At 44.8% G+C, this 15,567-nt stretch overlaps 1 protein-coding gene across 1 annotated transcript; it reads right to left on the bottom strand.

The window, feature by feature from the left end:
- Positions 1–195: 195 nt before the first annotated feature.
- LOC133121100 (multimerin-2-like) lies at positions 196–15,332 on the bottom strand. The gene is made up of 8 exons (XM_061230389.1): positions 14,972–15,332; positions 10,785–10,907; positions 10,343–10,449; positions 8,630–8,710; positions 6,595–6,770; positions 5,437–5,868; positions 2,414–3,884; positions 196–1,494 (listed from the first exon to the last, which is right to left on the bottom strand). Exons 1-8 carry the CDS (start codon positions 15,229–15,231, stop codon positions 1,091–1,093), a joined length of 3,054 nt encoding a protein of 1,017 aa, XP_061086373.1. The 5' UTR covers positions 15,232–15,332; the 3' UTR covers positions 196–1,090.
- Between the last annotated feature and the right edge of the window lie 235 nt (positions 15,333–15,567).

The following is a 15,567-nucleotide window of genomic DNA, read 5'->3' as shown; positions in this document are numbered from 1 at the left end:
ATGAAGACTACATGTAGAATGTCACCGTCACAGCTGTGGACTCTGATATTCCAGGGGTCAGAATGTAAAAGTCCTGCTACGTGTTTCTTCCACCCATGAACACTTTTTACACTGGCCCCCATTGTCCTCCAGGCAGTTTTATGGAAAAGTGCATTAAATGTACATACTATGATGCAGAAAAAACGCAAGCAATGGTGTATTTAAAAATATTTATGAAACAATTATTTGCAATCTACACCAGAATGATGTTTACTATAAATATATTATGGTGCTTAGGAAAGATCAGTCTTTTGTAGATATAGTTTATAACAGTGCTCCTCACTCCTGGCCCTGGAGAGCCACTGGGTGTGCTGGTTTTTGTTTTCACCTTAATATCTGCAACCAATTCAGACCTAAGAAACCAGGTGAAGAGAGTTAACTATGTGTAATTTTACTGCTTTACTTGTCAATGAAGTGCTGAGTAATAACCAGGAGTGAGGACCATTAGTACAAAAGTGGGCATCATCAAAGTGTCAGCATTATATGGTATTAACCCCATCTGCTGGAAAGCAAAAGCATTGCACCATGAATACCTCAGACTGATTCTCCCCCACCCTCTTTCGTTCCTGAAGACTCAGGACTGCGGTGCTCGGCGAGCCTTGGTGCGTATAGTACCCATGTTTGGGGAAGTGACTGGCTTCTAATATACAGTCAAGATTAAAGATGTTACTACCTGAAGCCATGTAATGGGCTTGTGCCTGAAAGACATGGGTAAGGTATAGTGAATACTAGAAGAAGATACCCCAAAGCATTAGCCCATCCCACATGCACAATCATTATGGTGGTATGGCAGCAGTCCAAGGATGTCCCCAAGCGCTAATCCTCATTCAGTAGCCAACTTTATACACAAAATGACGGGGTTTTAAAAAAACGAGGCATTAAGCTGATCTTGGGTCAGTGTTTGAAGGATAAACTATATCCAGCTAGCCTTTAACATTCTCACAATGGTGCTGCCACATAGTGGCAATGTTATAACTTTGACAGAACATACCAGTAACATTGTGAGAACATTATGTGTTAGCTGGGTTTCACTCCTTGAGGTGGTTGCTCCTCAGGTGGTCCTGAGAAACTGTAGACCTGCAAAGGTGTTGTCTGGTGGGTTCCCATGTCCCACGGTCCCTTGCACCAGCTCCAGGGTGACCTGCTCCCCCTGCCCCAGTTCCAGGGTGCAAACTCTGGTAGCGGCCCCGCCCGCTTCCCCAGGTCCCTGCCGCAAGGTGGCCACTGGCGCCCCCTCTCGCTTCAGGATGGCCACTGCGGGGCCTGGACCAAACTCCAAGGTCAGCAGGAAGAGGTAAAGCCCTGCGTGTGGCGCTCGAAATACACCCGTTCCCGGACAGTACGCCTGTCCATGGTTGAGTGACACTCTCTCGAAGATAAGTGGGCCAGGTCGCTCCGTGCCATCATGGGTGCTGGCAAGGAAAGCAATGGGGGCGTCCGGGAACTGAGAGAGGTCTGAGAGAGAGATGGGGTAGGGGTAGGTTAAAAAGACAAGTTCAAAATGCCTGCCCGAGCAAGATTCTCTCACCTATGGCCGATAACTTGTGAACACCTGGAACTAATGCAACAGTGACCAAGTACACACAAACTAGCTTGTAACACAAGGCAACACTGTGTCCTAGACGAGAGCAGTCATAGTTAGGCTATGACCTAGCCAAAATCTAGGTACAAATCTATAACAATATACTGTAGGCCTATGTGAATTATATTAGGATGTTCCAAATACGATGCTCTAATATTTTGAGTTGAATGTACGTGAACAGAACCTGGAAATGACTTAAGACAAATGATTTATGTTGAACAATCCGTTTTACAGTGCTACTGTCTTTTATAGTCATGTAGAGTACACTGAAACACTAATATATTAGTTAATATATTCATTTGTACATGCTCTTGCAGTTTTTGTAGGCCCCACAAGGAGGCTGTCTTGAACAACTTAGTTGAATGTCATTATATTCTTACTGCATCAAATGGTAGAATTACATTAGTTCAAGTTCAATGAGAAAATTTTACCACTTCTGAAAATCAGTGATTCAAATATATCTAGTGGCTTATTATTGGCCCTCGGTATGTAGTTATCTTGTGGCTTGAATAAAAATATACACCATAAATTATTGTTGGCCTTTGTCAGAGCTTTCCTGGTCTCGTCTATGCAGTATATTCCAGATATCCCTCTATGAGTTTTGGATATGACTTAATGGTTGGTTTCACATCTTGGAAGTATTCATCTTCCATTTATTGAATAAATGTTGTGCATCAGTACATTGTTTTTATGTGACTTGCTATTTACAAATTCCCTTCTTTTGTGATAAAGGATCTATATCTATTCTGGATGTGTAACAAAGATACTAAACCAAAGTGAATTTCTTTTTACCTTCTGTCTTTGGGGTGAGTTCCCTTTTGTTGCGTGAGTTAACCATCCCTGCACTGAGATGGCCGCTCCTCTCTTTGTCTTTTCTCAGCTTTTTTAACTTCTTCTTCCCCTCCTTCCCTCTCAGTGCAGCCCACAACATATCCAGGTCTAGCGTGCCATTGGGATGTGTTCCGCCATCCATGTTGCCAAAGATGTTCCGGAACATTTGCAGGTGATCCTCCAACCCCCTGCGTAGCGCAACAACCTCATCCTGTAATTCCACCTCCAGGCCTGCAGGGGCAGCAGCATGAGTGTGTGAGGTGCAGTTACAACAGCGGGAGATGCAACTCTGACCTTCCAGCTGCCTCATCCTGGTCTCCAGCTCCTCCACCTCTCTCCCCAAGCTCCAGAAGTCACTGACAGAGTAGTCCTCGGAGCTGTATACCACATCGCTTTCTCTCTTGAACCTCTCTGAAGGGGCGGCTGAAGGGTCGTCATTAATGACCGGACTTTCCAGAGCGGTCATGGTCAGGGCATGGCTCTTGATCTGCTCCTCAGCGAGCAGGACTCTCCTCCTGAGCAGGGGTATGGAGTACTCACGCTGCTCCTGGGCAGGGAGCTCCTTAAACTGAAGCACCTCCTCTCCCAGCAGGACCTCCAGCACCTCTGAGTGGCGGATGGCGTCCTTCAGCAGTGAGGAGAAGGAGCCGGACAGGCGGCGAATCTCTTTGGTCTTTTCCCCGTCCCTCTGGAGCAGGACCAGGATGTCCTGCTGGATCAGCAGCTGGGCCGCCTGCAGCCGGGACACATTGAGCATTGCCGCCTTGCCCCTGTCCTGCTCCAAGGACAGGGACTCCCGAACCTGCCTCAGCTCCTTCTGCAGGCCGCTCAGCGAGCCGTCCCAGCCCCCCTCCCAGGGGTACTGTCCCCCGGCGCCCTCTTCCCAGGCCTGCCGGTTCTCCTTGTCCACCTCGAGGGCTCTGGCTATGTCCTGCCGCAGGATGGACATGGCGTTCACCATGGCGGCACAGTCACAGGTCGACGCGGCACCTTCACCGTCAAGCCGCTCCTGGAGGTACCTCAGGTCAGACTCCATCTCGCTCACTTGCTGCCCCTGGATGGTGAGGTTGCTGGCTAGCTCGGTCACCCTGTCCAGTACTGCCGCCCTGGCGGCCTCCACGTCCAGCGCCGTGTCGGTGAAGTGGTCCTGGGACGTGCGTCCCGTCAGGGCCAGCTTCCCCTCCAGGCTCCGGAGCCCCCTCTGCAGGTCCCCGAGGTGACGGGCTGCCCGGTCTGATTTCTCCTTCAGGGTGGCGACGTTCCTGGTGTTGCTCAACACATTGGTCTCCAGCATCCCTATAGCCTTCCACATAGCCGCTCCCTGCCAAGGCTGAGCTCTGCTCCCATCGGCCTGCCCGTGCACCGTCTCCTCCAGTTGATGCTGCTTTTGCCTCACCTCTGCCAAGGTTGCGTTGAGCGACAGAAGGCTGGCCTGGAATTAAACGGGACAGAGGTTTTCACATTCATTATGTCTGTTTGACTAAATCCAACCAGGATGGTAAATTACTTCCTATCCTCTGGCCTGTACATCTAATGCAGGGGTGTACAACTCCGGTTGTGGAAGGGCAGTCTGCAAGGTGGTTTCTGTTCCTACCAATTACCTTAGTTTAATTATCTGATAGCTCTATAAGCTACACTGGTTCACTCCTGTACTTGAACACAGTAAAGTCTTTTGGATACCCTTGCAGTCTTCGGCTGTAACCAGTACTTATATAAATGTCATATAAAGATATCCATCCATCCATCCATTATCTGAACCCGCTTATCCTGATCAGGGTCGCAGGGGGGCTGGAGCCTATCCCAGCATACATTGGGCGAAAGGCAGGAATACACCCTGGACAGGTCGCCAGTCTATCTCAGGGCACACACACCATTCACTCACACACTCATACACTCATACACTCATACACTCATACCTACGGGCAATTTAGACTCTCCAATCAGCCTAACGTGCATGTCTTTGGACTGTGGGAGGAAACCGGAGTACCCGGAGGAAACCCACGCAGACACGGGGAGAACATGCAAACTCCGCACAGAGAGGCCCCGGCCGACGGGGATTCGAACCCAGGACCTCCTTGCTGTGAGGCCATATAAAGATATGATTGAGCTAATTAAATAACTAAGAGCAGAAGCACAACATTGGCAGTGATGAGTAATACTCTTTCCAAGGGAAAGCCATCCTCATGCCAGCACCATGGCACTATATATGATGTTATGATTGCCCAGTGAACTACCAGCCATAATAGACACTGGCATGGTCCTAGAATATTCAAAGAGAGAATCATTGCATTCAAGCATTATTTCAAGTCCCCAAGCAAGAAATGATTATAAATCACAGATTAAGCTAAAATATTCACAAAATAATCTAAAATTAACTATTAAATTAACTGTAGCCTTCATAAATAAAATGTTAATTTCAGACAAACTGTGACCACATCAACATAACCTCAGCAGGCTGCATTTTGCACTGCGAGTTTCATATATACGTAAATCTGGCCATAACATTACATTACATTAATGGCATTTGGCAGACACTCTTATCCTGAGTGAAGTACAGCTGATTAGACTAAGCAGGAGACAGTCCTCCCCTGGAGCAATGCTGTGCGGATCTTATTGTGGCTACACCGCAGATCGAGCCACTGACCTGGCGGGTCCTAGTCATGTACCTTAACCATTATGCTACAGGCAAGACTTTAAATCAGGATTCAACAAAATCTGGTTGTCAAATCCAAATCCAGCGATGGCTTTCTTTTCTCCCTGGTAATTAACTGATCAATTAGCGCTCATGATTGACCAGACAGTCTTCACCCCTGACTCCCAGGTAAAAGGAAGGTGGAAAACCAGCAGGTCTTGGCCTTCGAGGACCAGCAATTTGATGATCCCTGCTTTAAATAATGTTGTATATCAGGAGAGGGGTTCTGTGTCAGGCTCATGTTAGTCTACACAATGGCCATCAGCAAAGCAGCAGCCTTCTCTGTTCTCACCTCGTTCTGCTCAATCTTGCTGTCAGCGTCCGCCTTGAAGGCAGTCAGGTGGTGGTGCAGCACAGCATGCTGGGATTGCAGTCGCCCCTCCAGCTCGTTTTGCCTGGAGCTCAGCAGGGCCCTCACTTGGCCCATCTGCTTGGTGCTCTCCGTGAGCCGGGCCTCGAGGTTGTGGCCTCTCGCTCCTCCTCTTCCTCCTCCTCCTCCTCCACGCGGGGCCCCACCCCTCTCTTCCCTCCGGAGCTCAGCCAGGCCGTGGGAGAGACGGCCCACCTCCAGGGACAGCCGCCTCAGGGTGTGGTTGAAGCTGTCCAGCACGGGGTAAAGCTGAGCCATCAGCGCTGCGGTGGTGTGGTGGAGGGGCGAGGTCACAGAGGCGGGCGGGGCAGGGAGAGGCACTGAGGCCACACCCACTCGGCCCTCACCTGGAAGAGACAGCCAAAATGGGCGCAAAGAGCATGATGATCACGCATGCAGTCCCATTCTTTCCACCTTCGAGGCAGAAGATTCCAACTGATTTACAGAGGTGGGTATAAGCTGTCATAGACAGCCCTGGTGTGAGAACCATTTATTTCCTTTTGTGTATCCTTATCCCAAAATGGCTTCCAGGATGGATTCCAACCAACCTCCCCACCCTTGCCCTCATCTGTGCTTTTTACTGCTATTCCCTATTTAGAAAGGGACCATGTACAATATTGTATGTGAATATATGAATTGCTATTTAATGTATTGCATCAGAGTCCGCTTAAGCTCATTTTCACCAACAGTCCTTACACCTTTCGTCATTCAAAAGCAGGGTCGCTTACTTCATTACCACCATCTGGTCCTCACTTGTGAGGGGATTTACTATAGGGATTTTAAATAGTTGCTTGTTTCCTACTTTCTACTCAGAAAGGAAACTGCTGTGAATGGGATACAAGATGAATGTATATTATAGCTGAAAGGGATCATGGCAAAACTATGCATTTATATATACACATAACGAAACATGCACAAACCCAGGCACACATACGCACACATGGTCACATAAGAACTCGCCAGTGTTTAGGTTCATGGTTCACTTCGATAAATTGCCCGAGTGAAAAAATGACGAGATTCCGTATATGCTTTGCATTGCAATATTGAAAATAAGCAGATTTTGAAATGCTTTCATGTGTTTTTCATATGCCAGATAAGCGTAAACGCAGGGGCAGAAAATGGACACTTGCCGGTCTGTTTGACGTCTTGTGGAGAGACAGCGGGGTGTGGTAAGTTGCCAAGATGATCTCCTTGTGGCTGGAAGTCTCGCTGTGCCAAGCTGAGGTCCTCAGACAGTTCTGTCTGCCTATCAGATCCTTTGGAGAGAGAGGGAGAGAGACAGAGATAATATTTCATATCATGCTATTGATACATTGCTATTGATCCTTCATTCCTCAAATCCATGAATGCCTGTCAGATTGTCTTCATCCCTGTGTACACTCTAGCATTTGCCTGCCAGCGTAGGCATGCAAAGAAGCCAATGTTCACCTTTTTAGTTCTTTGTCCTTTTTTGGTTTCACCCCATTTTTTATGTGCCCAAAACTGCACGTATTGCATTTGCTATCCATTTGTTTTGTGAATGCCAGATGAGCATAAACACAGGAGCAGAATGGCCTTGTCATAAAACAACAAAACAAAGTGTGAAAAAGGGAAATGTCAGGCGCTGGGCAAATGGCCCTGGGCTGATTGATAGTTTCCTGTTGTTCCTTTTTTTTAATCTCAAGTAAAAAATATTAGCTTGTTTTCAGTTACTTTTTGCTTGACAACTGAAATTTTCTCATCCCATTGGTAAATCTTGAAATTAGTCACATTTTCTCACCTCATTGACAGTTTTTTGTCTCATTTAGCAAATAAATTATAGGAATGTGATGTTTAAGTATAAATATAAATATAAGACTAAGTAAACACTTGTTAAGACTAACTTATTTTTTGTTCTTTTGCAGTGTGATCCATGGAAGCCACTTGGCCCACACTTCAGTTGTCATCTCATACACTCTATACACGCACATGCTTTGTTAGACCTTTCTGCTATGGGAGCCAGACCATTGCTGACACAATCCTGGTCGTTACTTGGTGTCCAAAAGGAGGGTTGTAACTCTAGGGAAGACTCCAAAGCTAGGTTTGGTCAAACTGCAACACATTTAGCCCGTATTACCCATATTTCGGTGACATCATGCATTTCAGTAGCAAAGTTCTGAATGTGCTTTTCAAAGGTGAGGAAAAAGGAAATGGTGGGCAGAGGCTCAGAGCCCGGGCATGAGGCATGAGGGGTGGAGTGGTTGTAGATTTTGATCACGCAGGATATGAGTATTAGTCGCTTGGGATCTCCGGTTTAGGAAGTGCTGTCAACAGGGGTGTGGAGAGTGTTGCTTTAATAACCTGGGAATGTCCACCCCCCGCCCCCCTGTTTTTGACTGCCAAGAACTTGAAGAACTATTGAAAGCATGTCTATGTCCTGTGCGTGTGAGAGAGTGAGAGTGATTACTGTGTCTGCATGTGTGTGTACTATAAGATTTTGTGCATAGAAAAATATACACTCTTAGTAAAAAAGGTTCTGAAAGGGTTATTTAGATTCCAAAGAGGAAAATTTTTTTGTTCTTTATGAAGACTCTGTGAAGTGTGAAAGTTCACTGACAAATAACCATTTTGCCCTACAAAGAACTTTTACTTTTAACTTCTATGGATTCACCATAGAAGTATGTGCATTGCTGTATGTGTGTTTCTTGTTTGTGTCTGTGTGTGAGAGAGAGAGAGAAAGTGAATGTGTGTGCGAGAAAGAGAGAGTGTATGTGTGTGTGTGTGTGTGTGTGTGTGTGTTTGTGTGTGTGTGTGTGTGTGTGTTTGTGTGTGTGAGTGCGTGTGTGTGTGTGTGAGTGAGTGTGAGTGCGTGTTTTACACGTGAGCTCTGTTTAAGGTTCCTCTTCCTCATACCTCTGGTTGCCCTGAGAACCAGCTGGCCCACCCTTTCCTCCGCACGGCGGTATTTAAAGGCTCTCGCTCGCCTTCTCAGAATTCCCCTCTCCCTGCAGCGCGGCGTTTCCTCCGTTTGTCTGAGAGAGCGCAACGAGGGGCGGTGACAGGGAAAGAGTGACAGGCTGACACATTCACGGCGGGGATAAGGCCGCACTCCCGCTCCAAACGGGTAAACATCCTACAGCAGCGCCAGTGTACCCACCCTGCTGCTGGGCGTCACCGAGCCCCGCCCGAGGGTCCCAAGAGGTCTGGTCCCCAGGGTCCGAGGTATGGGCATCTGCCACTATAAATCACACAGAGGGCAAGGGAGATGTTACTTTCCCAGCTTTTGGAGGCAGAATTTAGCCGTGGTTCCCAGACGTGTCTATGCTTCCCATTGAAGGATTACAGGACCTCTCAAGGCCTTGTTTCCACAAATTCAAAGACTAGTACAAGCAGGCAGGAGCGTTGCAAACCAGCAGTCTGTACACCTATGAGCTGTTGAATGTAAATTCTACTCCTGAACATATTTTATTTCCATGGGTTATAAATAAGTTGCAATCATGTGATTTGAACTAACCACATATCTGGAGAGCCAAGTATACACTCAGTAATCAATTTATTAGGCATACCTGTACACCAGCTTGTTAATGCAGGCAATCATGTGGCAGCAACTAAATCATAAAAGCATGTGGACATGGTCAAGAGGTTCAGCTGTTGTTCAGACCAAATGTCAGAATGGGGGAAGAAATAAACTGTGACTTTGATTATTGGTGCCAGACAGGGCACACACAACAGTCTCTACAGTTGATGGGAAAAACAAAAAACATCCAATGAGCAGCAGTTCTGTAGGCAATGTTAATGACAGAGTTCAGAGGAGAAGGGCCAGACTGGAAGCTGACAGGAAGGTGACCATAATGCAAATAACCACGCATTACAACAGTGGTATGCGGAAGAGCTTCTCAGAACACATAATGCATCAAACCTCTAAATGGACAGGCTACAGCAGCAGAATACCAATAAGTCAAAAAATAAGTCTAATAAATACCTATTAAAGTGCTCACTGAGTGTATATTTAGACTGGTTCAGGTGAGCCAGTGATCAACAGCTCCCAGTAACTCATCCATTGTGGGGTTCATATAAATTCAATTTCCCTATACTGCTTACAACCATTACAAAACATTTCTAACACAGGAAGTCCATATTAGATGTTTGTTTATTCTAAACTCGGAGGAATGACTCCATGCTAGCTGACTGAGTAAGCAAGCCAAATTTCACCAGTTGTTTGTATATGCTATAAAGAAGATGGTTGGCTGGCCCAAAATATGTCTATCTATATAAGATGTTCCCATCCAGTGCTTAAATGGAGGCTCTATATTTGAAGGGAACATGTAGGGAAATATTTAAAACCATATTTAGGGAAAAGCAAACAAGCTTAAGAGCTGCGGTATTTATTGATAAATCTGTACTAGGCCAAATCTGTAACCGTTTGTTTGCAAATAATTGTTTCAGACATTCCCCTCAGTATGCCACCACAGGAGAAGAACCTGATATTAGTGGGCAGCTGTGTTGGGTACCAGTGTACCAGCAATCTGCTGTAAATTGTAATTAAACTACGTAGTATGTAGTTAAACTACTCCCTGACACTGGTGGGCTGCTATATATTTAAACATACAGAGAAAACTAAAGTAATGAAAAAATGACCTTCGATTAATTTTAGCCAGAACATTAAAACCTCAACCAAGTTCACTTATGATGATAAAATGTAGGGTTCTATTCAAGTCTTTGTATAATATTATCTCTGTCTTTTTACTTAATGGCCCCATGCTTTTAAAGTTTTCCTGAAAAAGAAAAACAGCTCCTAAAATTGCTTTATAATCCAGTGATATGACGTCTCCTGTGATTAATGGCTTGAGTCTCGATGACATCACCATACCAGAGACTTCACACTCGTGTCCTCCATAACCTGGGCAGCACCTCCACAGCAGAGAAGTGACAATCTTCTGCTCCTCTTTATAAACAGGCCTGGTAGAGAGCTTGTACCTGATAACATACACATGGACAACAGCCATTTTCAAACAACCTGAACAAAGCAGCACATAATTTGACTGAGATTGATTGTGTGTGCTTCCCTGCTGAAGAAAATAGCTCAAGCTAGGTTTTGAAACAACTGTTAGCTGGTTGACCAACTACCAGCTCAGACAAGCTAACAGCACTAGATGATTGACCACCTCATACCCAGCTAGACCAGCTTTATGACCAGCTTGGCTGGTTGACCAGTTCAGACCAGCTCCCAGCTTGATGTGGTTTGACCAGCTAAAGCTACTGCATGTTTTGAAACAGCTAGTAGCTGTGTTTCTGGAATCTGAGGTACTCACAGGGTCAGCCGGCAGTCAGTGGGGCTCCTGGGACAGGGGCTCAGGGACTTGGCTATGTACCTCTCCGAGGACAAGAGCACAGCCGTGGTGACCATGTGCTGGTGTACAAAACCGCACCAGTTTCTACAGAGGAGAGGAGACACGGTAACCTTGTTGACAACTTCCCTAAAGGACGGGCACAATGATTAATGGGAAAGTAGAGTACTTTATTTTCATCTTGTCAGTTACATCCAGATCAAATTACTTCTGTATCGTAAGGTACTCTTAAATATTATGAACACCTTTGCTGAGAACATAAAGAGCCATTTAAGTAGCTCATTATTTTTAAAGCCACTGCTTCTTTTTCTGGGGACCTGCAGATATTGTTTTGTGCAGTATACATAATGATTTAGCAGTTTCAGTCAGTTCTGGTATGCCATTTGCGATTTGGTCTCTGCCGACTTTTTGAAGAGAGGGTCTTCATCCCTAAACAAAATTTCAGGAGAAATGGGAGCAGCACCTCAGAAGTGACTGTGAAACTATGTGTTGTGATCCATGCCATGCAGTAATGATCTCATACATTTGAATGCTGTTCTTGTTTTAGCTGTGTGCTCGGATAAGAACTGATGATGCTCAGCCCTACTTTTGCCGGGTTGTTCAGAGGTAAATTCAGACAGGGTAATAGCAAGCAAAGGGAAGTATGGGACAAGATGTTCCACTCGGAGATCAGTAGATTTTCAAACAGATCATCATGACTATCTGGGCCACTGGGAATGAACAGAATTTGTATGTGTTATTTTCAAACTTGTAAATGATGTATCTGCAAGTTTTTGATGGTATTTGAGCCACTTCCCCTTTAAAAAGCAAAAGTTATATTTGAATTAATTAATTCACTTGTTCCATGTACCATAGGCATTTGCGAAAGGAAAATTAACTGAGACTTCTTCCTTCTCATTAAAATGTATTTCTTATTCAAATAATTTTGCCTGGGAAGTAGATGCAACCAACATGCAACCTTCAAGTTAAATATTTGGATGAAAGCAGACTTTGTGTTGCATCAGACCAAGTTGTTTTTGTGCAGGTGTGTGTCAAATGGTAAATAAATCATTTTCACACCGATTAAACCATTGGAAAAACAAAGAACACTACCAGGATTTCAACTGGATTATGTAGGGATTAGCACTTGCCCTGCCAAAACATTAGCGGGTGTGGCACAAAGCCCACAGGAAGTGACATGAGTCACAGTGTATATCCGCACACTACAATTCATACTTCCACAGAGAGAGATTCTGATTTACAAACCCTAACATAATGCGTGCATGCATAGTGCACCTCAAATCTCTCAAAATCTTTTCACTTTAATTCCATTTTTGTACCAATTTTGCTGTACCAGCTGCTAAAAAACCCACACAGTAACTTTGGCTGAAATATGTTGGAATTTGGTAACCTCAATGTGTCTGATGAATGAGAATTCAAGTCCACATGTGCCAGGTTTACTGAAGTTGCTGTAGTAGACCAGTTCACAGCCACCAATAGTCTTTGAGTAGGCTTAGAGTACAATGTTTACCAAAAATGCCACCTTTCCCAATGAGAGAACTGGAAGGGGTGAGGAAAAACTGGTGTGTTGCCTCCAATCCAGTCAGTCTTAAACTGTAAAAACAAAAATGGCATGGAAAATGTGTCCCATACAGCCAGACCCAAACAGGCTATATGGCTTCCTTCCTGTCTCTGCAGACATCCATCCCATGACCACACATCCTGGGATCTTCTCCCACAGGCAGCTAACACACAAAACACCCTGCTTTGCCGCAAAGGTGAAGTCAAGACACCGACCACTGATCCAAGATCAGAGGGTGCACACAGGCAGGACATCCACCGCCTCCTTATCTAACATCAGCTTTCACACAGAGGGCTAAGGAAACTGCATGCCCACCACAGACTCCAGATCAGCTTTCTCTGCGGTACCATTACCTGACACTGGAAAGTCTTTGAGCTGTAGCTTGAGACTACTAACTTACTGCCATGTTAGGTATATTACACAATGCTGACTAGGCCTAATTTAACCAATGATGGATAAAATATATACTATATACTCAGCTGACTATAATCTCATACTGTCTTCACAGAGTCTACAATGCAGTTTGTAGACTCATTTATTTATTAATTTTATATATATTTAGGAGGGGATAGTGGGATGCAGGATGAAGCTCCGACTACCAAAAAGGTAAAGTCAGTTTGTCTATCTACCAAATGGACATTTTGAGTCCACACTCACTGTCATGGATGCTCTTAGTACTGTACCCCATTACATTACAGTTATTTAGTTGATGCTTTTATCAAACCAACTTACAATTGATTAGATTAAGCAGGGGCTTCTCCCCCTGGACAAATGTAGGGTTAAGGGCCTTGATCAAGGACCCAACAGTTGCACAGTAGACTAATTGTGGCTGCACAGTCTGCATTCACAGCCATAGGTGAACTGAGCTAACAACTGTGTATAATCAGCTTATTAATGGATTAATTGATCAATTAAGTGCTGAGTGAGGATGAAAACCAGCAGACCTGGTGGCTCTTCAGAACCAGAGCTGGTGATGCCTGGTCTGCATGCACAGTTACAGGGACACACTGCTCTTCATCACATTCATTGTTAAGTGAAAAATGTAAATATTAACCACACTAACACAACTTTCAAACTACCTTTAAAAATATGTTGTTATTTTGGGCATTAGCACATTAGCACTGATTTTGTTGAAGTTTGGTGTGTTGCTGTTTACCTACAGGTATCTGCTATTCATATGGCTCGATATACAAGCAATTCCCCTTTACATCCCAGAGCTGGATTTCAGCCCAAGCATTGTCGTAAGGTCAGATCCTATCACTCAACACAGGAAATATATAACCCTTTTATGCTTTCCGCTTATGAGAGTGAATTGCTATTGATTTGTGCTGGCAAAGAGAGAATGCATGCAGACATGTGACAGAGGACACGTATTTCAATGTGGCAGTAATATCCAGACCGGAACACAGCAGCAATCCGTTGCGTGCTGAATGGAGGGTAAAGGGAGAGAAATTGTGGAGACTGAATGATTTTTCAAGAAGTTGTCATCTAATGTAACATACCGTTATATTCATTATGTGCATGTGAGATCACCATGACACTAAACTGTCCTTTGACAATAAAATTGAGATGACAATTTTTTGTAATAGGACAATGCTTGAAATCTATTTAATGTAATATCATAGTAATTAATTATTATTATTATTATTATTATTATTATTATTATTAGTAGTAGTAGTAGTAGTAGTAGTAGTAGAAGTAGTAGTAGTAGTAGTAGTAGTAGTGAAACCAGACACTGTTTACAGCAGGGGTCACCAACCTTTTTGAAACTGAGAGCTACTTCATGGGTACTGAGTCATACTAAGGGCTACCAGTTTGTTTTGTCACGCGCACAATACTGACCTTTGAACTAGAGTAGGTCAGAGTTCACCTAAACTTATCTAAACTTCATGTATAATAAACATATTTTTAAGATATTGTCATTTTTAAATCTATATAAATGCAAGTGTGATTAAAAAAAAATAGCAACAGAATAAAATTTAATTTTAGATGCGAGTTGTGAGTTGTGCTATTTTTAGAACAGGCCTGCGGGCGACACAGCTTACATGAGAATATATGTATATTAAATCCAGTATTTTCCTATTTTTATGTCAATACACTGACAAACACAAAAAATAAGGCAACATAATAAGCCTATATCAACTATAATTTTGACTTAAAATCTTGTGTCTATTACTTTTTTGCTAAACAAGACAAAAGTATAGCCAATGACGTGAGGCAGTTTGACTTATTTCAGGATTTGTGGTACAAAAATGTCATTTGTCAAGCAAACAGTACATGAAAACAAGCTAATATTTTACTTGAGAGAAGAAAGTAAGATTTTCTCATTACATAATCAAATCTCATTACAAGATTAAATCACCTTTTTACTGTGTAATACTACAGAATGCACCAAGTATTTTACTCCAAATTCTGTTTTTGACACACCATAGTTCCACATGCCACATGGTGAAATGTACTTGCACTGCTCATGACACTGGAATTGACACCCTGCAGATCTACTGCAGTACTGCAGATCTGTCCCTCATGAAAATATCTGACAACCTGATTGCATCTATGTGGCAAAAACAAAGACATTCACCAAACTTACCCTATTCGCGGGGCATTGTTTTGAAATTCTCCCGAAGGGTGAGCTGACTCCTCTGGGGTTCCATCATAGGTGTGCCTGGGACCCCCTGGTACGGGGCCGTATCCGGGGACAGGGGATCCGTGCCCATACATCCCGAACCTCTGGCCCTGCCAGGTTGCACTACCTTGAGCCCTGTCATCCTCAACCTCGGGGTCCCGGGCCCTGATGTCACAGAGCGCCTCCAAGAGAAACCCTATCAGGAGCAGGAGGACCCTCGCCATCGTCAGCTCTGCGCCACAGCCCTGATTCTGAGGGCCTTTCCGGGGCGGGCACTTGTTTAAGAGCAGCTTCCTCCAGGGTCGGAAACGCCTCCCCCTCTTCTTCCCTCATTTGACATCCGGTGGTCACCTCCCCCCACCCTCTCCCACCCCACCACGCTTCTCCTCCTGCTCTGCCACTCCGAGCTTTCAAAGTCCTTCACAACAATCGGAGGAAACGGGCCGCCCACTCAGGGCAGGCCCCTGTGTGGAAAGGTTGCGGGTGCTGGAACAATGCCGGCCTGCTTTGGGGAGGCTGGAGCATCGAGCCCCCCCCCGCCCCCTTCTTCTCCTTCTTCT

The sequence above is a fragment of the Conger conger genome, chromosome 2 (assembly GCF_963514075.1).
Source record: "Conger conger chromosome 2, fConCon1.1, whole genome shotgun sequence".
In the NCBI taxonomy this organism is placed as follows: domain Eukaryota; kingdom Metazoa; phylum Chordata; class Actinopteri; order Anguilliformes; family Congridae; genus Conger; species Conger conger.
Note: the sequence above shows the minus strand (reverse complement) of the source record. Positions and strands in the feature narration are given on the sequence as shown.